Below are 25,550 nucleotides of genomic sequence, written 5' to 3' on the forward strand. Positions count from 1 at the left end.
TTTTATATTTTGATGAATCACTTTAATAATCTCTGCAAATAAACAATGAATGATACAGATGAATGAAATAAACATGTTCTTTATTGTGTACAAAATTATTGAGATTTTTTTTTTAGTAGAAAGGATTTTTACATAGAAATAACAACTAAATGTGTCCTAAAGCTGGGTACACACCTATGCAATTTCTCATCAGATGCGAGTTTTGTAACGATTTTACCTACTACTGAAAGTCCCAAAGAGCTTGGTGATTCATGCGTACACACACCTACACGATTTACCGTCAGATCTGAGATCTGCGTCTTATAACCATTTGCTGAAAAGATTGTAACTCTGTACACACGCTACAGATAAACAGAGGAATTATTGGCACAAGTGTTGGACAGACCAAGGCCGTAACTAGGGCTGTGTGATAGGGCCGACCGCCCAGGGCGCAATGCTGAAGAGGGCGCAGTTTATGAAAATTTTAGGTTCATTTGGTTAAAATTGAGGGCTAGGAGGCATATTTTTTCTCTCTCGCCCCAGGCAATACATTTTTAAGTTACTGATCTGGGACAGACGGTCATGAATGCGTACACAATTCCAAATTTGCCATACATTGTCCCATTTTTAGGAAGTTTATAAAACCAAATCAACAGATACAATGTGTTTTGGTACAATAAAACGGGATCATTGAAGCGTACACACTCTTGCAATATCGGACCAACCAGTCGTTTATCATGTGATCTGCACGATAATTGCATAGATGTGCACCCAGCTTGACAGTGTATGGTTATTTCTGAGTGTCTGGCAGAGGTAAAAAAGAGAACTAGAAAGGAAGGGTATGGATCACTGATAAGACATTTTTTACTAAACAATGATCACAGCTATACATTTTAATAAAGCCTATGGGGCATATTCAATTGTTGGCGTTACTCGGAAAAGTAACGCGGCGTGTGCACTATTACCGTCATTACGGTAATAGTGCGCGCAATTACCGTTATTACGGTACCTTTAAAGCTGGATTTCAGCTTAGTATTACCGTAATAACGGTAATACTTTTAACGCCGCGGGGAAATCCAACAATTGAATATGCCCCTAAGAGAGGTGTCTAATTGAAGAAGTTTCTAATAATCAAACCAAGGTTACCATATTCTTTCAAAGACATTGCTTACATCAGCCAGCTGGCTGGAGTTCTCCTGTAACTGGACTTTTTCATTTATTTTAAACTGAAGCAAGCATAGGAACTGACTCAGCAGAACCTCAGTTCCTGAACCTTTTTCTTTAGAAAGTCAGTGTTTCCACCTTGGAACTTGAATAGCTAGAATGGAAAAAATGAAAAATGTCAGTAACACTAAGTTGCAATGGCAATGTCCATATCAGAAACTGTGGTTTAGTAATTAAGAACCATCCATTTATAAAATTAATGTTAAATGATTGCATATCTTACGCCTCTGCTTTCCTAATATTTTGCTCATATCTCGCAAATGTCCCGATTTCAGCAGGACAGTCCTGATTTTAGGGCTCTGTCCTGCTATGTTTGTACCGCAGTTGGGAATGTTGGGGAAAGGGAGGTATCTAATTGGCAAAGTAGCGCTTTACAGTGGCCACGCCTCCTGTCCCGCTGCCAGGGGCAGACATGTTGGTAGGTAAGTTTTACTGTCTTTTACAAGTATAGGCTTAGCTTGGTAACAGTTTAAAGTGTGGTAATATGTGGGTGTAAATTAGCCTAGAAATCAATTATTCTAAAGCTTGCTGCAGTTTTACTGAACTGTATATGTCAACAATACGGAATTACCACTCCACATGTAAGGTAAGGTTTGTATCAATGTCTATGTGAAATAGGCCTAAAGGGGGAATGGCTGCAAGCACATTTTAATCTATATGAATAAATTCCTTTAACTTCATAGAAAATAAAACAGGCTTAATCTCAAACAAAATACACTTGTTCATAATTCCTCCATTACTTATTTTTACACAATTATTCTAACCACAAAATTGAACTAACTTGCTCTCCTGACTATTCATATAACAGACCCAGGCTTTCAGTTCCACTTTGTTAATATAAATAACAAAAAATAGTCACAAATAATTATATATTTCAAAACTGTAGCTGAATAAAACAAATGCTTTCTTTTCAATAAAGAGACTTCTTTCATAGGAAGTGGTTTACTTATATCAGAGTGAAGCATATGATGTAGTGCAGCTCATAGTTTTCCACAATTAGTTCACAAAGGTATATTTATAAACATGTAGTTTGCAGAAAGTGTGCCAAACTGTAACTAACATGAATGGGAAAACTTGGGATTCTCAGATAATTAGATCAGGTTAACACAATTGTAGTTAGAGATGATAAAATAACCCAAGTGTTGCGTTGATGAAAGTTTTGTTTCTACAATTGGAAAACTAGAAGATGTTTATTTTGAGATAGCAAAAATGTGGTATGCAATGCACACTGTCAAGTCACTTCCTGTTTCACACAGGAAACAATAAACAGAGATACTAGGAGCATTCCAGCAGTTCATTTTCTTTTTCTTTAATCATGTCTGCATAGGTCACAACTGTTACGATTTAGGGGATTGTCTAGCATGAAGCTGTTTGGCCACACTCCCTTCTCGTGCATCAGCACTCTGTTCCCATTTGTAAATCATAAATGTTGAGAGGTATACTGTAAGTCTGAGATAGGTGCCGATATAAAAATAGTCAGATGAGGCTTAATATGTTATGCCTAATCCCCTTCACTATATCTGTTGTTAGTAGGATTTGTTTTAAAGAAGTTCAGTTAGCTGTGGCATGTATCCTTGATGCAGCTACCAGCAGCAGGTTTTTTTGCTGCTCTTGAGAATATTTAGCCTGATTTGGGTGTGAGACAAATAGGAAGTGTGGAATCAACAGGTCCTCCTATTTTCCTGAGAAGGTGCAACACTTTTAGGCAAAAAAACAGGCAAGGAAGGAAGCAATTTATTTCTCTTACAGGCAATGTTGCAGACAGGAGGGGGAAACAGTTACAGAGTACTGTGGCCCTGGACCTGCCTGAGGACCCTGTAATGCCTGTGTAAAAAGAGGAGCCACCAACCATCCCCCTTCAACAGCCACAAGAAGTTGCTGTACTTGGGCCAAAAATTCCTCTTGGCCCTGCCTGCAGGCTGAAAACATAGTACTACCATACAGGGATCTTATTCAGGCTCACCGGGATACTGATCTCTCAGCCGACTAATGTGTTGCAGAAGAGTTGTCTGCAATAGATAAACCAAAGGCCAGAGACTGCAGCGTCTCTGCTTAATTCTGTAGAGGAAGAAGACCCAGTGCATACCTAGCAACATGTAAGCAGGCAACATCAGGATAGTGGCATGACCACGGCACCCGGGGGCATGACTAGCACTTTTGAAGCTCTGCCATGCAGAGCAGCGGTGAACAGAATACCTCCCAACGTTCCCCAAGGATTGGGACAAAAATGTCCGGATCGGGATGGCGGGATAGAGCCCTCAAATCAGGACTTACTGTCAGTATCATGGATAGTGGCCAGCGTCATCTTCTGTGGCCCCCTTTAATGTGGCAGCAAGTGTTCAAGGTCCACCTACTCCTTACACGAGGATGTTATAATGAGCAAAATGAGAAGACCATAACTTATTGAGACAAAAGCTAATATAGGCAGGTTAGGGGCTCCTACCTTCTTCATAAGATGGGAGTTAAAGGGGAAAGAGCTGAAGCTGTATGGAGAAAAACTGATTGGTACCTGTTTTTGTAGGTTTAGGGCTACACACATTCTCTGCATCACTTGTAATAGTGATAAAAGAGAACCTGTCACCCACATACAACATTTAACAGATGTCACATATTTACTGTGTGTTACAGCTGTATAGTTTCTTTTTAAACTTTTTCATATGCCAGCATAAAGCTTCTGGTCAGCTATAAATATTCAGTATTACAGAAAGAGTGAACATCACATGTATTGGCAGGAGCATGCTCACTGCTCACCTGGAAAATTTTCTGTGACATCATCAATCTGCTTGCTGTCAGTACACAGAGAGGGAGGAGCACAGTTTTATAGCTCAATGTTCTCAAAAATGGTTTGTGTGTTAGTAACTGTACATTGTAATTAGGCTTTTATTCAGCCTATACAGTTTTAGATGTTTCAAAACTGCATACTGCATAGCAGAGGTACACTTAAAGGATAATTCTAGTTGAAACTGAAAATTCGTTTTCCGGTCACTTGATCACTCATTACATGTTGAAGATGATATTCTAAACTTACATATTGCTATAGAAGTTCACTGACATAATTTGTTACTGTGATTTCCTCATACTTGCCAACCTTATGTTGGCCGGGTCCGGGAGATCCTGGAGGGCAGGAGGGGTGTATGGGTGGAGGGGGTGGGGCTTCGTTATTTCCGTCATTTTGTCTCTGCCCCAGTGACATAATGCCTGTTTTGTGTCTTTTTACAGTGTAAAAGGACCCCAAACAAGCATTAAATTACTGGGGGCAGGGCCAAAATGACACAAATCGTGAAGCCCCGTCCCCTCCACCCGTACATTCCGGCTCTAATTTTATTGAAGGGGCAGATGGGCCAGATGTGGGAGACTTGCCAGCTATCCCGGGACATTCCGGGAGAGTTGGCAAGTATGGATTTCCTCCATCCAGGATACATGTTAGTGCAATGGGATGCTGACCCAAAACTGAAGAGATCCAGTGGATCCATCAATGTCCCTCACTGTTCAGCTTACTACCTCTGGTAGTGTGTTGTATGTGTTCAACACACTGCCTGAATGGAAAAAAAAAATAGTAGGAGGAAAGTGTGGCCGGTGATGTTGGAATCTACTCACTCCTGGCAAATCTGTCTTTTTTCCGACAGGCAGCTTGGTTGTCCAGCATGGTGAGCATGAGCAAGCAGAGCACGTCTGGCATCAGAGGACATAATTACTTGATACCATAATTACTTGTACTTTATGCAAGGTATGGTACAGTTATAGGGCCTAGAGACAAATATCAATTTTATTTTTATGTTTTTTTTTAAATTTATTTTAAATCCATTTCTTTATTTTTACCAGGGAGCATATCTTGTTATTGCTAGCATTGGTAGATTTGGTGTAACCGTGATCTAAAGGAAGCTGGAGATCTAATACAGCACTCTATGCTTTCCTTCTTTAAAGAAACCCCTGAAATAATTGTGATGTTTAATATTGAACATCAGTGTGGGGTCGATCTTGTTGTCTTAATTTTTGATTGTTTAAGTCCAGTCTAATCCACTATTGAAATTATGAAAAAAAAAAAAACAACTTGTTGAAGAGGATGAGCACAATTTTTCTTCACAGAACTATCATGCTCTGTAGTCTCCGTAACACAGGGGTTTTCAACAGGTGATAATGAACACATTCCAGAGCAATGACATATGGACTTGGAAAAGAAGTTTACTGAATGTGCAGGGTCTATTTTAATGCATAAACATACCAGTTGGCAATTCTTAAAGAAAAAAAAAGCTGGTACTCCAGTGATTTGAAATTGTTCCAATATTTCCTACAAAAAAACATATAATGGAGAATTAAAACAGATAAAATAATATAATTTCAGGTATTTATTAAAATGTTTATTGTTATATATTTTGTTACTTACGTCGTTTTTCTTAACGTCAATTTTCCTGAAAACTACATCAGGCATCTCTAAAGACATATCCTGTTGAAAAAAAATAAAGAAATATTTGCTTTGTAATTCTTATTTAGCTGAAAATAAAATGTAGCTAATTTATCCTTTGGCACTCATTTACTAGGATAGCATTTCAGCAGAGTGCAAGTACAACAGTACTTGTATTTAGTGGCAGGAACATTAAAGATATTTAATAATGATATTGCTTAAGTCCTAAATAACACAATTATTGAACATATTGGGCCCGATTCACGTCCAAACGCAACTTGCACACAAGTTGTTTTTTTAAAAAAAGAGAAGAGCACTTGACTTAGCTTGGATTTGAATATGGTCAGAACTGCAATTTATATCAAGATACTCCCATGTTCAAATGAAAACGTAAGTACTCTCTGCCTACACAATACTTGCCGTATGTAGACAGAAAGAACAGACTGCAGTATATGCACAGACGTATGTGTAATATAAAGGTCAGAACACATAAAAAAATGAAATTATAAAATAAGTAAAAAACTGTTAACATTATAATGAATAAATATATGGATTTCATTTTTACAAAATTAGTTTTAACCACATAATAGATGCTTTTAATTTAATTATACAAAGCCTTTTTAGAGTCTGTTTTACTTGCATACACACGTTCTGTGATAGCTAGAGGCACGCGTACTTGTAGTTCTAAATCGAAGACTATGCCAGCTATAACGATCAGTCGGCATTTAAACCTGTCCTGTCTCACACTTCAAGTAAGTAACAGCTATGGAGCTCAGGATGTGATAAAGAATATAGGTGTTTATTGATCAAAATGCAGATAAATAGCACGAACCAAATAATGCTGAAACTGCACAGAAATATTTGAGATGACTGGATACTGGTTGCAAGGAATACTGCAGATGCATGAGGAATGGTTAGATGAAGAGGGATCCAGAGAAGTGATATGAAGTCCTAGAGCACATGAGAACCCGGAGACAAACGAAAGGGGAAGGCAACAAAACAACAATGACCAGCACAGGAGAGGCAGAGGGGCAGGTATAAATATGGAACACCCAGGTGCAGGAGATAATTAGGGACACAGGTAAACCCTTAGCAATAACAAGGGAAAAGGCACAATAGCAGCACCTCTGGTGAACAGAGGCACTGCCAGATAATGCAGAGGGCTGCAGGCAGATCCTAACGCCCTGTAGCTTGTGCAAATGGTACAGCTGCAACTGATTATACTTACGTAAAAGCCAGGACTTGAATAGACCGCATATGTGCCGATACACCCTTACTGTACATGGTCTACTTTAGGTCAACTTTTCCCTTCCGCCTTCTGCCCCTCAAGTTGTAGGCAATCATGTCATCTGCATTCAGATATGAATTGGGTCCCTTTCTGAGCATGCGCAAAGCTATTTCACGCAGGATTCGCTGCGCAAATGGATATAAGTCCGAACATAGATCAGGTCCATTGTGTATACTTTAAAGATTGAAGGGTATAGCAATGTTAAATGCAGGTTATTTTCATTTTATATTTCCATAAAGCTTCAGCAAATACATGGGCACACATTAATACATTTGCATGTCGTATAGCATGGCTTTGCCCAATTTATAATTAGCTTACACCCCAGTGGGGAACGGATAATAGAACATGGGAAAATACTCCTTTGTCTTATTCAATACCATTTGCACACAACATTTTCTTACATGAGGTTACCTTCATATTCACTTTAAGAAAACAGAGATTAATATGTCAGTGGAACCTTTTCTCCTAAGGCAATAGATGTCAGTGCAAAACCTGAGATTTCATGAACATCCTATGCTAACAAGACAGGATAAACGCTTCAAACTCTTCCACATTCCAGTTGTACTTCTACCAGAGCTGCAGATATCACCCAAAAGGAGGCTGAAAGCATGACAATAAAACAACTCAAAAAACAATAATGAAACAACCATATGCTGAAAATAAGTTAGAAGCTAAAATTGTTAACATAAATGTAGTCCCAGCGCGGTGCCTTGGGGGTATAGGCACTGGGGCAGACGTTGTCGGGAAGCAATATGGAAACAGAGATGCAGTGAATGGACATAAGCCTAGTCAGCTGACCAAGAAAGCCAACTGAAAAGAAGGAGAAGTCAGAACTGATATGGATAACTGTCAAATATGGACTTTGAAGCATATAAGTCAGTGTAGGACCTGCATATAATGAGGTACCCTTGACACTGGGATGCAGGATGAAATGTTTTGATCAAAATATGTAAAACCTCATGTTTTCATTTTGCTAGATACACACAGATATGCAGTGTTAAGGATAAGCGCTGACAACAACTGTCTTTTTTTTTTGTTTTGTATAAATATGGACTTTGATAGCATATTGTGAGAGACTAGAGTGACATAAAGTGAAAAGTGTGTAGCACTGGTAATCTATGGAGAAATTGACTAGGCCACAGTAACTAAGAAGAGCAACAGTCTGAACCAGTGTGGTATCAACTTCAGGACAATTAAATCAAAATCCTTGGTGGACAAGGAATACTCTATCAAGCAGTAGATAAGTAAAACGTTTTTTAACCTTATTTAAATTAAGAAGGACTCTCAAAAAACTTTGAATTTGCCTGCTTACAAACTGACCCATTTTGCATTGACTGCATTATCAAAAACTGTATTTCTGACTGAGCTCTGTTATCAGTGATTACATTGACTATTTACTGAAGTTCTCCATTAGACTATTATATATATATGGTACCAACTTTGGACAACTGAACATAATGATAAATGTATATCCTTGCAAGCACTGCACCTTAGCTGATCTGTGCCAAGGCTCATTGATGTGTCTGGGGAGAGAAGGCTAGGCCATCTAGTCCAATCCTACAGAAGAGCTGCTATAATACAAATTGTTGAAAAAGTTAATGGTGACTATGATTGAAAGGTATTAGAATTAGAGACACTTGAGGTCAGTTCTTCGAGAACCGAGCCCACCAGAACTTCGCCGATCCGAGTACTGAGCCAAGCCAGCTCAGTACAATCGCGCGCCCATGGAAGTGAAAATGAAAATTAGTGCTACTGAGGTTAATAATAATGTAGGAACAAGAAAACAGCAAAATTATGTGATTTTAGCATATTTTTGCTATTTTTCTAAAAAATACAGATCCAAAACCAAAACACACGAAGCCTGTTTTGACAAAACCAGGATACGTACTTAATCCAGATCCAAAACCAAAACACGGGGGTCAGTGAATATCTCTAATCAGAACACACAGTGCATCATAGCTTGCTGTGTTCGGGGCTGAGTAGGCGCAGACTGGTCAGAGTGCCCATGCTGAACCCTGTCTATCACAGAAATTGCCTAAAATAAGCATATGAGCGCCAGAACTGGACCATGGAAAAGGGTAGCCTGGTCTGATGAATCATGTTTTCTTTTATATAATGTGGACTGGTGGCTGCATGTGTGTCGTTTATCTGAGGTAGAGATGGCACCAGGGTGCACTATGAGAAGCCAACCCGGCGGGGTCAGTGTGATGCTCTGGGCAATGTTCTGATAAGAAACCTTTGATCCTGGCATTCATGTGTCTACTTTGTCATGTACCACCTACCTAAACATTGTCGCAGACCAAGTACACTGCTTTATGGCAACGGTATGGCAATTCACAAGACTCTTGTCATTTCCCGCAATCAATTTGTCTTTGCTCGCTCTCTTGGCAAGTCAACCAGATCGTGTCAGACTTTGTGCATTATTGGTCAGAGCATGCTCTCTAGTAATTTTGGTCTCTTCACTGCACTCATCAAGATCCGGAGATTTCCTCTCAGAATTCAGGCTTGAATATCTCTCAGCTTAGCTCACTACCCCTACAGTCATGGTCAGCTGTCTCTCTCTCTCTCTCCATTGGACTAACAGAAATTTCAAAGTTATCTCAAATAGCTTGAACTTGAATGGGTCACTATTCTCAGAAACCAGACAAAAGTTATGTGAATAAAAACTGGTTAGCTAGTGCTGATAATAGGCTCTAATGTGGTAAAATTATTTTATACACAGTATAATTAGTGGCATCACTGATATACTGACCCTCTAGCATGGTCAATTCCACCAAAAGCAAAATGTTCGGCTCCTAATTATCCAACATATGTCCTACTGCAATAACTTGCGCTGAACTAATTAATTGATTGAATAAGATTTTTTCGCTAACATCATTTAGTTCCAGGTCACTGCGATAAGAAAATTAGTGTGAAATTTGGGGGCAAACCATTTTGCATCAGGTGAAAGAGGGCCATGTTGAAGAGTCAGGATTTGGAGAGAAAACAAACTAGCAACTTTGTGGTGTGTCAGTATGAAAGTCACTATGGACCGATATCCTTCAATGTCGGTTTGAAAGGAAGCATAAATAAGACGTGAACTAGATATTACATTCTGTAGTGCACCTCATCACAGCATTCTCGCAAGTGCATCCTTCTTCTTCAGTTAAAAGTATGTTAATGATCTAGCTTATGCTAATGGTCTAATAATTAATTAATACGTATTGGTGAGGCAATAGGTCTAAATGTTGCAATACAGTGTCTGTAAATTATATTTAGTTATTTACGTTATTAATTGTTGGTTATACATTATATAGTTATACATAGTTTTTGCATTACGGGTTGTTCAAAATACTGTGAATTGGGCATTGATTACACATTTTTTACTTTTTTTGAATTTGTAGCCTTTAAATGTTTTATTTATGAAGCAGCCATGCTATGGATGTATTGTATATAATGTTGGCTGTGAGATCCTATCCAATGCTTAGTGTTTCTTTATGTCATAGTGGCCTTTGGATGTTTTATATATCAATAACTGGATGAACAATATTACAGAATTAGGGATGCTCTATGTTTTATTTCCTGGAAGTAGTTGCATACGTTGTGAATTGCATCCACCAGTTTAAAAGATGCAACAAAATGCTTTGCTCATGATTGTGACACTGATTCCATATTTTAGTCCTTCTTACTTTTCTATTACTGTTCTGTGATGAATTCATTGATGAGAAGGATATTTTTTTTCTTAATCGTCAATGAATGAATCCAGCCCATGATACTGCAATAGGAAAATAAGTGGGGGATACAGAACAGAGCATTTTGTAGTGGGTGAAATGGGTCATGATGGAGTGTGATAATGTGTTTATGTTGATATTTAATTGGCAATGTGTAATTGGTTTGTGTTATGAACTTTAGGTATGATTAGTTGTTAATTAAACTGGTGCACAAGAAAAAGGTGCTATTAGCCATTTTTCATTATAATGACCTTATCATGAACCCTAAGTGGAGACCTTGCAATAAAACCCTTTCCACCCAATACACAATGATCTGCTTTTGGAATTCCTTATTGCAGTTACGTTTGCTGATATAATTAATTGATATTTTTGTTCCCAGTGGAGGGGGTCATGTTGAAAGTTTGTAAATACAAATAATGTATATTAGCAGGCACTATTAATGTGAACAATTACAATGGAGAAGCTCCATTTTGGCCCAGGGCTTCATTTAGTCTAAAACATGTGTTGTCTGGACAGGCTGCTTCTATGCAGCTCTGTGTATAATGAATGTGCTTGTTTATATTATCCTGTTGTTTTCAGTCTGTGTTCTTCACTATTAATCTATAACATAAAATCACCTCACTGTGGTGGTCTGTTCTACTCTATACTGTTTTTTTATATGCTTCTTTAATGCCCTGATTAAAATAATGATGTGATGTGATGCCCTCAACGACATACCTTCTTGTGATGCATATATTTATGATGTGATTCTAACCAATGCATTGTGATGAAACGAGTTTGATATCACCTTAACCAGCCTGTTCCTCGTTTTTCACAAAATGTGGGCATAACAACATGTACTTTTTATAGCCCTGTTTTTGTTCCCCAGCTCACCAGAGTACAACTGTAGTTCTAACTACATGTGGATAAGTGGACATTGTAGCCATGCCTATATGAGAGACTTCTTCATTCCATGTTACCCATTATAAAAATGTGTTTGTTGTTATTGCAGTGATGCTGTTATGCATTGTTCTCAAATTGAAGCCATGTCAGTTATGGATAAGGATTGGGTGGGATCCAGGTGCAGGTTACAGGTGAGGGAATTGTAGCTACATTCATTCTCCACCCTCCTTTCTCTACAGGAAGCATGGGACAGCTGGGGAGCCTGTGACATCACAAAGTAGTGTAAGGGGTTAATTTCCGGAGTGGCTGAGTGCTATCCTACATCTGAATGTGGGGGAAGGCCAATTCGTATCCATTGTCCTCCACAGCACTAGTCCAGATGTTTGTCTGGAATCCAGCAGTGGAGCCACTGTGGAATTACAGCTCATCTCCATATCCCTTCCAACTCCCTACTCCAGTACCCATCAATGTTCAAGAAGGAGAGAGTCAGGGGTTTGCCTGAGGAGGGCAAAACACTGTGGAAATTTGATCCTGGATATAAGGAGCCACTCCAGTGGGTGAGTTGAGGGGGAGTTTTGTGTGATGTTCATTCTGATAATTGATTCCTGGAATTTGCAAGGTGGCTGGTGTTGAGTTGCTGTTCTCTACCAGTGTACTGCATATGCAGCTGAGAGAGATCCATGGGTTTTGGATTCTGCAATTCAGGACAGCCAGGTGACTGTAACTCAAAGCTAGTAGGGTAAGGGACAGATAAGGTGCTAAACCTGCCTGCCATTTATTTTTTGTTTGTATATAATATCCTAGTGATTGTTTCTATTACAATAAATGTATTGTTGTACTTTCTTAACTGCATTTGCTTGAGTGACCATGAGAACCCTAGAAGGTATTGGGTAGGTTTCCCTGGCATAGTAAGGCATGCCTGGATGGCCAGCCAGCATGAAGTGGGTAGAATTGGGCCAGATAAATCCGGGATCCTAACATGCATTATCATATTTTATACTGCTGATATCTCCACTCAATATACTCAATACACGTTATTGCTTTATTGTAATATTAGGGACATACCTGCTAACCCAACTTATTTGGATGGTATAATAAGTCTACATCTGCTTTTGTCACTTATTTGCTAATTGCAATAACTTGGGCCAAATTAACTTTTTGTCGATGGAGACAATAATCAAAAATAGACAATTATGACACTGTGAATAGTATTCAGGTACAAAGTATTTGCCTCATTTCACATTTGACTGAGAAGTTTCATTGGTGGAATTTGGTCTTAAATGTTCCCAGTTCTTCCCCAACCACACAGCAGAATGAATTGACCGTTGTCACCTTAGCTCTATTCATAGACTTAAATTTAGCAAAATGTGAATTTATAAATACAGTGCAGAATTGTAAAGTGTAACATGAAGATTGTGGGCCTGATTCATTAAGGAAAGTAAGGCAATATCATGATTAAGTTTTCTGCTGGACAAACCATGTTACAATGCAAGTGGTGTAAATTAGTTTAATGTTTTCCACAAAAGTTAACTATTGGCTGTTTTTTTCATGTAGCACACAGATACTTGATAGCTTTATTTTACACTTAAATTTAAAGTTGATCTAGGGCATGCCCTACCCCAACTATAAATCTACCATCACATTTTAAATTTACCTCTTCCTCCTTTTGCAACATGGTTTTGAAAAAGTACAAAGTTGCTCCTAATTTTTGCTTTACTTTCCTTAATGAATCAGGCCCAGTATATCTGGAACTTTGCCCTTCTGCGAAACAACCTGTTCCCTCATGAAATTTGAGTTGTGTAATTTTTTTTGCAGACCGTCGCTCAACTCTAGTGGATATTTAGGAGACATTTAATAATTTTTTGACAGCAGCCAATGGAGACGAATTACAGCTTGATAAAGCCGTGTGAAAATAAGTAAAAAGTTAACATTTATAGTAGTATAATTAACATTTTATACGAGAGATCTAAAGTTGTATAAAAGCAAATCACCAAGTTCAGGTTACCAGAATGCAAATGGTGGTGGGGGGCTGTTGGTAGATTATTTAGTATAAAAATGCAGACGCAGCAGCGTCCTATTCAAGCTCTGGCATTGAACATATACTGCAGTGTCTTGTCTGGTAGAGCACAGCAGACCTACACTCATATTCATCACCAAAGGCATCTTCACATCTGCTCCTTGTTGAATTCAGACGTGTGAATACCCGATTAATTTGCATTTTTTTAAAAAAATGCCCATTACGTTCAGTATGTGTCCTGTAATGAATCAGGCCCTATGACATTTTTTAAACCTTAATTGTCCACTTACTTCCAGACAAGGTGTTGTAACTCTGCAAGGTCCACAGTTTCCAGAGGTGAAAGCAACAACGCAAAGCTTTCTCCCGGCTTCTCTCAGCTCTTGTTCCAGTTCATCCTGTACAGCAGAAATGACAATATTACTGGGACAAAGGAACTAGATGCAATTAAACCTGTGATTTTGTTTGTCATAAAACAAATAATTTACATTTGCCACAAATGCTTTATAAATATGGTATATTGTACCAGCACAGGGGACAACATGTAAAATATAAAAATCTGCAGGCACTAGCTACTCTTTGGGGTAACATTACCCAGGAAAGTAACTCTTAATCCATCCTGTCTGAGATTGCCCAGTACCAGGCGTAGCACTAATTACTAAAAACATAAATATGTGACTCATAATTTACTTTAAGTTGTGTAATTCTTAATATAAATGTACTGAATATACTAATTTGAAAACACTTTGCTCATTCATATGTCAATGTTACATGATTTGTTCTACCACTATAATAGTAGTTACGACTCTTGGAAGTACATTGTATGCCCAGTCTCAGGGACAGTTGGCCATCTGCACCTGGGGCACTGAGAGGTGTGTGGGTGCCAGGTACATGGGTATGGGTCTGCCTTGAGCAGCTCAGGGTATGTCTAAAATGACAGCTTTACCAGTGTGTTGAAGTCACTCACTCAACAATTTTTGGCAAAAAAACATAACATGACAAAACAGCAGGCGCAATAACAGGTACATGTTTACAGTTAATCAGAAAAATGAAGGCATGGATGCAATTAACATAAAAAATTGCATGGCATACAGAAACAATTCAGCATAGTACATGATAGGAAAATAGGATAGAGGAACCTGCACATAAGAGCTTATATTCTAGAGGGAAGAGTAATGAGAGATAATAGGAGCAGATTAAATATTTGTCTTATCGGTCCAGGCATGTAGCAGAGGAGGTAGAGGCTAAACAGTCCAATTTGTAGAAGGGCAGATTAAAGAAGTAATGAAAGGGCAGAGTTATTTGGAGTAGGGAGGATGTGGAATAAGGTTGTTAGGCTACAGGTTGGTTAATGTTCTAATGCTCAGATTGCTATAGGTTGGTTATAGCACCACCCACTCCATAATCATATAAGGAGGTCACAGAGGGCAGACTACAATATTGCAAAAATGTGTAGTTTCTACATTTTGACTAAGTTTGACAAATTTACTGAATGTAGAAGGAACTGCAGTCATCATATGCACCTTAAGAAAATGTATGTTTGAGAGTGATATGCTAGGCCAGCTCCACCTATGACACCTCTCCCACTTGGAAGCGGGCCCCATGACCCTCGAGCTTTGCGCCCCCGCTGCTTCTTACCTTGTCTGGCGGCATCATCAGCTTTCCAGACTGAGGTGGCCCTTGACTGTGACAACATAGCCAAATGCCATACTTCCAATGTAACACTGACATGGAGGTACAGCTGCAAACACTCTGTGTGGGGCAATAAAAACACAGAATGAGTAACATTGTGTAACTCATTCGGTGTTTTAGGAGCCCCCTAATCATTGGCACTCTAGGTAATTGCCCAGCTTTTCCTAATCGTAGCTCTGGCCCTGGTGACATGTTTGATAGATGGAACACATGGATTTAAATGCACACCTAAACAATACATAAATGCGGGTGCCTAGATGTACAAGGCTACAATAATCTTTTGCAGGAAGTACAAGAAACAAAATTGTATAGTGGGGGACAACACTATACAATTCTGCAGAGAGCATAGTATGCATTCAGTATGCAGTATAAGCATATCACATATAACATCTGAAATAAAATACTAAATGCCCTATGTGTCATGTTTCATTTGCCAAAATTTCGCTGGATTTAGGACTTTTCTCACTTTCATAAATATATAAATATACAATGAAATGCATAGATTTTATATTGTACAATTAATTAATATAATATTAATTTGTTTTGCAATGGGTTGCTCTTATAGGTCATGAATTAAATTTAGATTTGGTTGACATGATACTCAATTCCACAATATGCATTTAATTTTAAAAACACTTAAAACTGATATCTGACGAGGAATAGTCCAAGTTAACAAATGAATCAGAAGTCTATCGATTCTATAGTACAGTTGTAATTATTTGGTATAAAGAGACAAAAACAGTTGTTTATATATATATATATATATATATATATATATATATATATATAAAGAAGTTTGTTTGTTTATGTTTGTTTGTATTCAAATATCCTCCACACACCTGCACCCATTTGGAGGATGAAACCAATATGCAAGGTGATCCAGTTGGATCCCGGGCAGATATTAAGGAGTTTATGGACCCGGTCGGACCATCCATTGGTGTACACTGGCCAGAAATTTGACCCGCAGAGCCTGTTCTGAGCCTTCCACTAGATGGATTTGGTTTATTTGCATTTGGACACCCCTGCATCGATTGGGATGAAACCAACACGAGGTAGTCCAGTTGGATCCTGGGCAGGAGTTGGGGTAGCGGTTGGACCTCCCGCTGGTGTACGCTTGTCAGAACTTTGACCCAGGGATCCTGTTCTGGGCCTTCTACTCAATAGATTTGTTTGTTTGTCTGTCCGGTTTTGCGTTCGGACACCCCTGCACCGATTGGGATGAAACCAACGCGAGGTGATCCAGTTGGATCCTGGCCAGGTTTTAGAGGGTTAGGGTAGCGGTTGGACTTCCTGTTGGTGTATGCTTGGCAGAACTTTGACCCAAGGCCTGTTCTGAGCCTTCCAATGTTCTGAGCTTTCCACTGGCTGGATTTGGACAAAAACTTCACAGACTGGTAACATTGGATCCCAGAAGATATGTTAGTGAGTTATGGTCTCAATCAGACCTCCCATTGGTGTACCCTAGCCTAAACTTTGACCCGAGGAGCCTGTTCTTTGCCTTGCACTGAATGGATTTGAAAAACATCTATATATATATATATATATATATAAAATAAGAAGTTTGTTTGTTTCTTTGTTTGTTGTCGAATATCTTTGACACCCCTGCACCTATTGTGATGAAACCAATGCAAGGTGGTCCAGTTGGATCCTGGTCAGGTTTTAAGTGGGTTACAGTCCATTCAGACCTCCTGCTGGTATACGCTGGGCAGAACTTTGACTCGGGGAGCCTGTTCTGAGCCTTCCAGTGTATTATTATTATTATTATCCTTTATTTATTAGGCGCCACAAGAGTTCCGCAGCGCCGTACACAGCACAAACAGTAGACTAAACAAGGTGAAACATTACAAACGGTTAACAAAAAATACCAAAACTTCAGAGACTCCAGGCAGGCTAATGCAGTAAAGACGGAGCAGAAGAGCAGGTATGGAGAACAAAGGGAAGAGGGCCCTGCTCAAATGAGCTTACATCCTAAGGGAGGGTAGACAGAACTCAGGCACACAGGATGCAAGTTGAAGTAAGTGGGGAGAGAACAGGGGGGCTGGGAGGAGAGAGGGGAAGAACAGGTGGAGGAGAGGTTAGGTGGAAGGTTGGTAAGCCTTTAGGAACAAGTAAGTTTTGAGTGCCCTCTTGAAGGAGGACAGATTGGGAGAAAGACGGATGGAGCGAGGGAGGTCGTTCCAGTGAAGGGGGGCAGCACGGGAGAAGTCTTGGATTCTGGAGTGGGAAGAGGTGATCAGAGTGGAGGAGAGGCGACGGTCATTGGCCGAGCGCAGGGAGCGGGCAGGGGTGTGAATGGAGAGGAGGTTAGAGATATAGGGAGCAGTAGACTGGGAGAGAGCCTTGTAAGTGACGGTCAGGAGTTTGAAAAGGATTCTGTAAGGAATGGGGAGCCATTGTAGGGCAAGGCAGAGAGGGGAGGCAGACGAGGAGCGGCGAGAAAGGAATATGAGTCTTGCAGCCGCATTAAGTATAGAGCGGAGGGGGGCGAGGTGGATTGATTTGGACGAAACTTTCACAGACTTTGGATCCCAGAAGACATACGAGGGTGTTGAAGTTTCGGTTGTACCTCCCATTGGTGTACGTTGGCCAGAGCTTGGACCCAGGGAACCTGTTCTGGGCCTTCCACTGAATAGATTTGGTTAACATTTAATATAAAAACAAAAATGACATTGGGCAGCCACCTAATGGGTATGTTGGAAGGGCTTCTAAGCTGCTAATTATTTTTAAAATGTTGACATTTACATCCAATTCATTGTCAACTTAATAACTTGAAGATTCAAACACTGGCAACGCTGGGTACTTTAGCTAGTACTCATTAAAATGAAAGATCAATGGTTTATAAAAAATAAAAGGCAAAATTCTTACATTTATGAAATGGTAGATATTGTATGTGTAATATAACATCCAAAAAAAAAGTATGTGGGTTGGGCAGAGTAACTACAATCCCATTAATGCCAAATCCCCACTGTATTAATAAAATGACATAAGTATGAAAAAACAATCTGTGTCTTCCTTGGCAGTAATGGGAACAAAGCAACTATGTACTCCATGAGATCATTCCTCTTGTTTCATCATGTCCACAAATACCAGCACAAACTTGTTATGAGGAATACAGAATCAACATTTTTAATTTGATTTCATGTAAGTGTCATTTCTCAGCACATATGGATATACATTTCCTACGTTGCAAACTGCTGTAGATACTTTACAGAATATTTCTAAATTTGTAGGCATTTTCTTTAAATAAAACTAATATATCTATTTATTGCATTTTTCTAAATAGAACATCCTACTATCTTTAATTTGCTACACACTATTTCACTAGCCTTGTGTGCAGTATATTTCAAACCCACTTATGTAGACTCAGGGCCTGAGCCATTAAGGAGAGCAAAGCATAAAAAAGGAGTAAATTTAGCCCTTGGCAAAACTGTGTTGCATTAGAGGGGGAGGTAAATTTAAAATGTGGGGACAGATTTATAGTTGGGGTAGGGCATGGCCAAGATCAATTTTAAATTTCAGTGTTAAAACAATCAAGTATTTGTATGCTATATGAGAAAAAACAGGCAGTATTTAACTTATGTGCAAAATAAACTAATGCACCCTTTGCATTGTAACATGGTTTGTCCAGGAGCAAATTTACTCTTATTTTGCCTTACTTGCCTTAATGAATCAAGCCCACAATGTATAGGCAGGCGTCTCTTGTGCTCAACCCCGAAGACAGAGTGTCCTGCAGAATTTCTTTGGTTTCAGGTACATGTTAGATACACTGTAGCTTAGGTCACTAGTACTTTAGATCACTGTACCTCAGCATATGTTGGCTTATTTTGTATTTCTTTGTACATGTGAATCAGTAAAAAACAATGACAGTGGATTGGAGGTTGAGAGACAACTTAATCTTGAGTGCAGTCTGTATTGGTACCAGTTCACATTAATAGGGACAAAAGTAATCTGAAGGAAGTATGCCTATGATTCTGCCTAACTATTAAGAGGTAGATGGAGGAAGAAACTAACTTACTTTAGTCCTCAGTTAGAGTTGGGTACAAGTGCACTTACACTGCGCTTGTACACAATTTGCACCTGCATTTTGAGCTGCACATATGTAACACTTGTGGTAAGTTGAGCTTTGAGAGGTGGATTGTGGACATGGGGTATGGAGATGCAATTTAATCACACACCCTTGTGCTGTGTGGATATTTAGAGTTAGAGAGGTGTCAACCTTGTGTGTTTTGTGGGTGTATTTTTTGAGCCTAGACAAAGTAGGTGCAAGTCCTGCAAGAAGTAACGTGCACATCAGTCACATCTGTAATTTACAGTTTAGACGCATTTATATGCAATGCATCTTTTCTTTCTATGACACAATAAACAGGTGATCTCAATCTAAATATTAGCCCAAATATAATGATTTCAATATAATAAAGTCTGGTTTGCTGAAAGATTTTAGGAAAAGTAAAGTGGCATATGTATTTTTTGTTAATTAGGTTTCTAAGGGTGAGATTCAATTCGGCGCGATGTTCAGCTGCACCTTGCTCCTAATTGAATCCACCCCTAATTGTGATCAGTTAATAGAAAATGTAAAACATAGTATACTATAACAAGATATGTTTCTGAGAACATTGCAGGTTACTTATCAATCCAAATCAGTGATTAGACAAAATAACTTTCACAGAATATGGCAATGTATGCTGGATACTTCTAAATAAATTTTGGAGTAATCTGAGCTATTCTGATATTGAGAGAAAAGTAAAGCTAGGTACACACTACAGAAATTTCCACCAACTTTTTATGGCGAGCGATTTTACATGCGATCAATGGTCCGAACGCTCAGTCCATGGACTGCATACACACTAGTCTTGTTTAGGACGATAAAGGGAAGAGCGGACGTCCCTTTAGCGACTTTTTATAGTCATGTTGTCGTGAGCAATGATTGCAATTTCGTACACATCGGTCGTAAGTTTATACACACTACACTACGAAAACGAGATTGGAACGAAAATATTAAACGGTACGACCAACCAAATGAGGCGACAATCGTCCATTTGGGCAGACTTTCGACCATCGTGTCACTACACACACTGACCCGACTTTTGAATGAGCGGTTTGATTGAGCCGATTATTGGACGAAAACCGTATAGTGTGTACCTAGCTTTAGAAGGTAAGTGAATTTAGTTAACAAAAGATCTTGCAGAGTTTTAAAATTGTGAACAGGTAATCTTAATTAAATAGATTTAATTAAAGTCAATAGAGTATGGGGAAAAGATTTACCTGCTCACATATCTGTTTCATTGCCATGATGCACTTTTTTCTTCCCAAGGCTCCTAAGCTTCTTTCTATCAAGATGCTGCAGCACATTCTGTTTCCTGGTATTTGTAAATTCTCCAATGACCCCGGGGGCAGCAGCCCATCCCATTATTACTAAATACAATGTGAAATGTCTGGTGCTCTCCAACATTTTGGGAGTGGCACAAATTAATATAGGTGTTTAGAATAATACTTGGATACACATATTAGCTGGACCTAGGGACATTTCTAGTGCTCCAGTTTATTTAAATAATGGTTTACATGTTCAGTATGTTCACAGAAAAATATAATAATTAGAATAATTCTATAACTAACAGTAAACAGTTGTAACTGAGATAAGCATCAGGGCTGATGTCTGATGATTATGTAGTATAGCTAATGACTGATTGTTATTTTCTGTTGAATTCATGTAGGACAATGTATATTGTATGTAATCTTGTAATGTAATCTCAACATGTGCTTTGCTAGATAACATGAGTTTGAACTTATGCAAGTGTCATTAGTCTGTTCAAAATAGCCAGACCAGGGAGAGAGGATCTTGGAGGAGTTTGAAGCCCCAAAGTTTTAAATCATCTAGCCATTCAAGCAGAACGAGCAGAGGTGAGAATTCAAGGTTCTGTAAACATTCCCAATCTCAGGACATCCTTAGTTCACTTCGAAAGCCCTGTGACATTTGGGAGATCAATCTGTCCTTATTGACAGCTAAACTTAAAAGGTGGGGGGTGAGAACTTTGTGGAAAAGGTTTAAAATCTTCTGACTTAGACAATAACGTGTGCATTTTCATGAGGGGGTCTATCAAGACTGAAATGTCTCATATTTCTCAATTGTGTTCCCTCACACACCAGGTCTTAACTAGTAAGTAATGATTTTATTTCCTATTTTATTTTCTGAAACTTATTTGTGCAAACATATTGTATGTCATGTTATTAATTTTTGTAACTAAGCCTTGGAACCATTTTTTAGATTAAATAAGTTTAATCTAGTGTGTTTTCCGAGACTCTTTGTGAACTTGCGAAGCCCGGGAAGGCTCATGCTACATGTATATATGATTTAAGTGTGATAAATATTAATAAGTGGACCTGGTGAACGTAAGGAAACTATAATAAATCCTTTGTGGTGGCAGAAAAGGTGTATTCATTGCTAAATGACTAAGGTAATGCCAGTCACGGCCAGCTGTTCAGATTGCTGTATATGGGACAGGCTGGGCATTCGTGACACACAGTTTTCACTCTGTGGTATGATGCTGGGCACACACTACAGGTTTTTCACCCAATTATCGTGCCAACCACATGATAAACTACTGTTAGGTCCCTCTGTCATGTTTTATCGTACCAAAGAGCATCATATCATTTCATTTTATTTTATAAACAGACTAAATATACTATCAGTGATGGAACATTGTCAGGGAAATTCTGCCGTGTGTATGCTCTCACAAACAGCAGTGTAGGCAGATCTCCATAGAGTTTACAGACTCTTGATCTTTTCAGCAGATGTTTATGAGAGATGAAGAGCAAATATCTGAAGGTGAATTGTGTAGGCGTGTACACATGAATCTGAATGCAAATTGGGACTTTCAATTGTTGGTAAAATTGTTACAGATATTTGTGAGAATTTTCTGTAGTTTGTATCCAGTTTGACTCATGTGAAATGGAGCTAGATAAGATGTTTGCCTGGCTTGTTTTTTAGCTTTTGCTACTTAAAGGAGCACGGAACCCCAAAATTGAAATGTTCAGATATAAATCATGAAGGTAAAATAAAGAACATTGTTCAGTGTCAACCTGACAGCTCAATGGACTGTTCAACATAAAGTATTATCTCTCCTTTGCAATCAGCTGCAATTCTTCCCACATCGTTAGCACTGATCAGGCCAAAAAGATGAGAGTAAGGGGCCTATTTACTAAGATCTGGAGATGAGGCTGATTTTCTATCTAGACAACCAATTTACAGAACATATTTCTGAAATCAAGTCTACAGAGTGTTATCGCGTTTCTGCTGTCTTATAGAAGCACCTCCCTTCTAAAATTGCAACCTGCTGCCGAGGAACGAAAGAAAGCATGGTGGGCATATTTAGCTAAACACAAACACTCCAGTTATTTCATGTATATTCTTCATCTCAATAATCTACAGCATTTGATATATATGTCACAAATTTTCTTTACTTGAATTTAAAATTTGCAATCCTTCATATTTAAAGAATTTCAACAACCTCTACTGATATGTATTGGATTGAAAAAGAGACATTTATAAGCCAAAATATTTCATGCATAGTTGCTATTAAGTTTCTATTGGAGAAAAATGAATTGTTTATATGGGCCACTTTTGGGTACAGCTGTATAGACTATATGCTGATAACTTGAACCACATCAACTGTGATACTTATTTGAGTGAACTAAGGTGTTTGAAAGTCTGGGTATACTCAAACTATAAACAAAATATACATTTTCATCATGTAGTTTCAAGGTAATTGTTGAGCAGGAGGAGTGCACCAATACATGGGGTCTGCTCCCCAAAAACATTATTATTTTTTTGTGCCCAAAAATTACAAGCTATACACCCACTCAACATGATTTGTACAGGGGTTGCTAAGCAGGGGTGCATGGATAGATGGGTTATTGTTCCCAAAGCTGTATTCTTTTTTTTTTTTTTTTTGTAGTTTAATATATGCAATACTAAACAGTGAATATTTACTGTGATTTTGAATCTTGAGCAGGTGGAGTACAAATAAGGGTAATCCGTTGCAGGCTAATTTTTATGGATGTATAAAAAAATTTCAACAGTTTATGGTGATAAGTGACCTTGTTACAAATCTGACAGCATCACTGAATACATACTCTGACAGTACATGGCTATCTGTTCCCTGACAACTTCAATTTTCTGTTTTTGCATGATGTTGGAATTTCATTACTTGTTCTGGAAGCATTTTTGGGACTTCTTGGAAGGACAGACATAATGAAGAACTTGAAGCCATGGCCCGTTTTATTTATTGCAGTGTTACTTTCAGTTACTGTTTGTAATGACTTAGTGGTTAGCACTTCTGCCTCACAGCACTGGGATCATAAGTTCTATTCCCGACCATGGCCTTATCTGTGTGGAGTTTGTATGTTCTCCCTGTGTTTGCGCTTGTGCCCTCTAGGTGCTCCGGTTTCCTCCCGCACTCCAAAAACAAACTAGTAATAGTAGGTTAATTGGTTGCTATTAAATTGACCTTAGTATCTCTAGGTGTGTGTTTATTTTTACATTTAGACTATAAGCTCCAATGGGGCAGGGACTGATGTGAGTGTGTTCTCTGTATAGCGCTGCGGAATTAGTGGCGCTATATAGATAGCTGATGATGATATAGTTTCCATCTATTTCATTATTTCAATGACATAAAGGTGTCAGAATTTTCTCTCATAAGTAAAGTACAGTATTTTACACTTCTTTGAACCTCCTCTTAATCATGGTATTTGTTTGAAAAAGAACAAGGAAATTTCTAAAATGCCAAATGTTTACTGTTAATGTGTTGTGGATGTGTTAAAGCCTGTTGTCTCTTTCACTTAAACTTTATTGTGATTGGTCTAATTCTACTGGGGCATTTTTGGTTTCACTGGACTTCATCTGATTCAGGCCTGATTCATAAATCAATATATGTTATCTGAATTTGCAAAATTCACATGAATTTCAACTTCGGATGATTCGAATGACTCATTTCTAGACGGGACTGCTCCCTCCCCATAACGTCCTGGAAGCCAGCCATTCTGGCAGAAATGGGGATGGTAGTAGATCATTATAATATGCACATCTATTGTCAGGAAGATGTATAGAATAATCTGTCTCTAGGGTCACCGGTTTGCTGTGGTTGTAGTGATAAGGTCTGGTATGTTGTGGTCAGTATTAACAGATTCATGAGAGGTGCAGGGCATGACCTGAGCTATTGTGATAACTGACATAATAAATACAAAGATGGAGAATCTTAAAGAGCTTGTTTAGGAAACAAGATCGGAAACTGAAGGAAAGTGCTCTGTAATGCTTCAAGTGCCAGGAGACACACAACAATGTTAGTGCATACTAAATGTATGTTAAATGGAAGGCTTTGTGTTATAAGAGTACATGGCTGTCTTTCTTTAGCATTACAGTCTTTTTAGTATAGATGGATTACACTTGAGAAGAAAGAGTCTACTCTGCTAAGGGAAAGTTTTCTGAGACAGATGGGGTGGTTCAATCTAGGTATTATATGGTCGGACAGATTAGAAAAAAATGGAATAAGCAGACAGAATACTGTAATAAAGTCTGGTTTGCTGAAATAATTTAGGAAATGCAAAGTGGGATATGTATTTTTTGAGTGCATTAAGAATTTTCAATGCACTTGGGTACTGCAGATTCCATGTACTTTTTATTTTTGAGTGACTTATTAACAGTAGAACTAAACCCTCAAAGGTATTTTATTCATATATGTAAATGTGATATACAGATAATTAATATATAAAAAAAATAAGATACTTAGATTTGTCACAGCTCTTGCTGGTAGGGCAGCCATGATGTATATCTTGAAATTAAAGATCATTTTGTGATAATGGAAATGTTCTTGATTGCCTATAATTTTAAGGGGGAGATTCAATTTGGCGCAATGTTCAGCTGCACCTTGCTCTTAATTGAATCTGCCCCTTAATTGTAATTGGTTAATAGAAAATGTAAACCATAGTGTACTATAACAACATATGCTTCTGAGAACAGTGCAGGTTACTATCAATCCAAATCAGTGATTAGACAAAATATCTTTCACAGAATATGGCAGTGTCTAGTGGGCAACTTCTAAATAAATTTTGGAGTAATCTGAGATATTTTGATATTCAGAGAAAAGTAAGAAGGTAAGTGAATTTAGTTAACAAAACAACTTACAGAGTTTTAAAAGTGTGAACATGGAATCTTAATTAAATAGATTAAAGTACATAGAGTATGGGGAAAAGATTTACCTGCTCAAATATCTCTTTCATTGCCATGATGCACTTTTTTTCTTCACAAGGCTCCCAAGCTTCTTTCTATCAAGATGCTGCAGCACATTCTGTTTCCTGGTATTTGTA

At 38.4% G+C, this 25,550-nt stretch overlaps 1 protein-coding gene across 2 annotated transcripts; it reads right to left on the minus strand.

Annotated features, from left to right (window-relative positions):
• Nucleotides 1-25,550, minus strand: LOC142153703 (thioredoxin-like). Of its 2 annotated transcripts, none has more exons than XM_075210893.1 (5): nucleotides 25,443-25,550; nucleotides 13,793-13,897; nucleotides 5,588-5,647; nucleotides 5,426-5,491; nucleotides 1-1,297 (listed from the first exon to the last, which is right to left on the minus strand). In XM_075210893.1, the coding sequence occupies exons 1-5, from the start codon at nucleotides 25,467-25,469 to the stop codon at nucleotides 1,229-1,231; spliced, it is 327 nt and encodes a 108-aa protein (XP_075066994.1). In that variant the 5' UTR covers nucleotides 25,470-25,550; the 3' UTR covers nucleotides 1-1,228. The 2 variants fall into 2 exon arrangements, with proteins under 2 accessions (XP_075066994.1, XP_075066993.1); XM_075210892.1 differs by lacking the exon at nucleotides 25,443-25,550 and adding an exon at nucleotides 20,454-20,532.

The sequence above is a fragment of the Mixophyes fleayi genome, chromosome 1, assembly GCF_038048845.1.
Source record: "Mixophyes fleayi isolate aMixFle1 chromosome 1, aMixFle1.hap1, whole genome shotgun sequence".
NCBI classification, from domain to species: Eukaryota; Metazoa; Chordata; class Amphibia; order Anura; family Limnodynastidae; genus Mixophyes; species Mixophyes fleayi.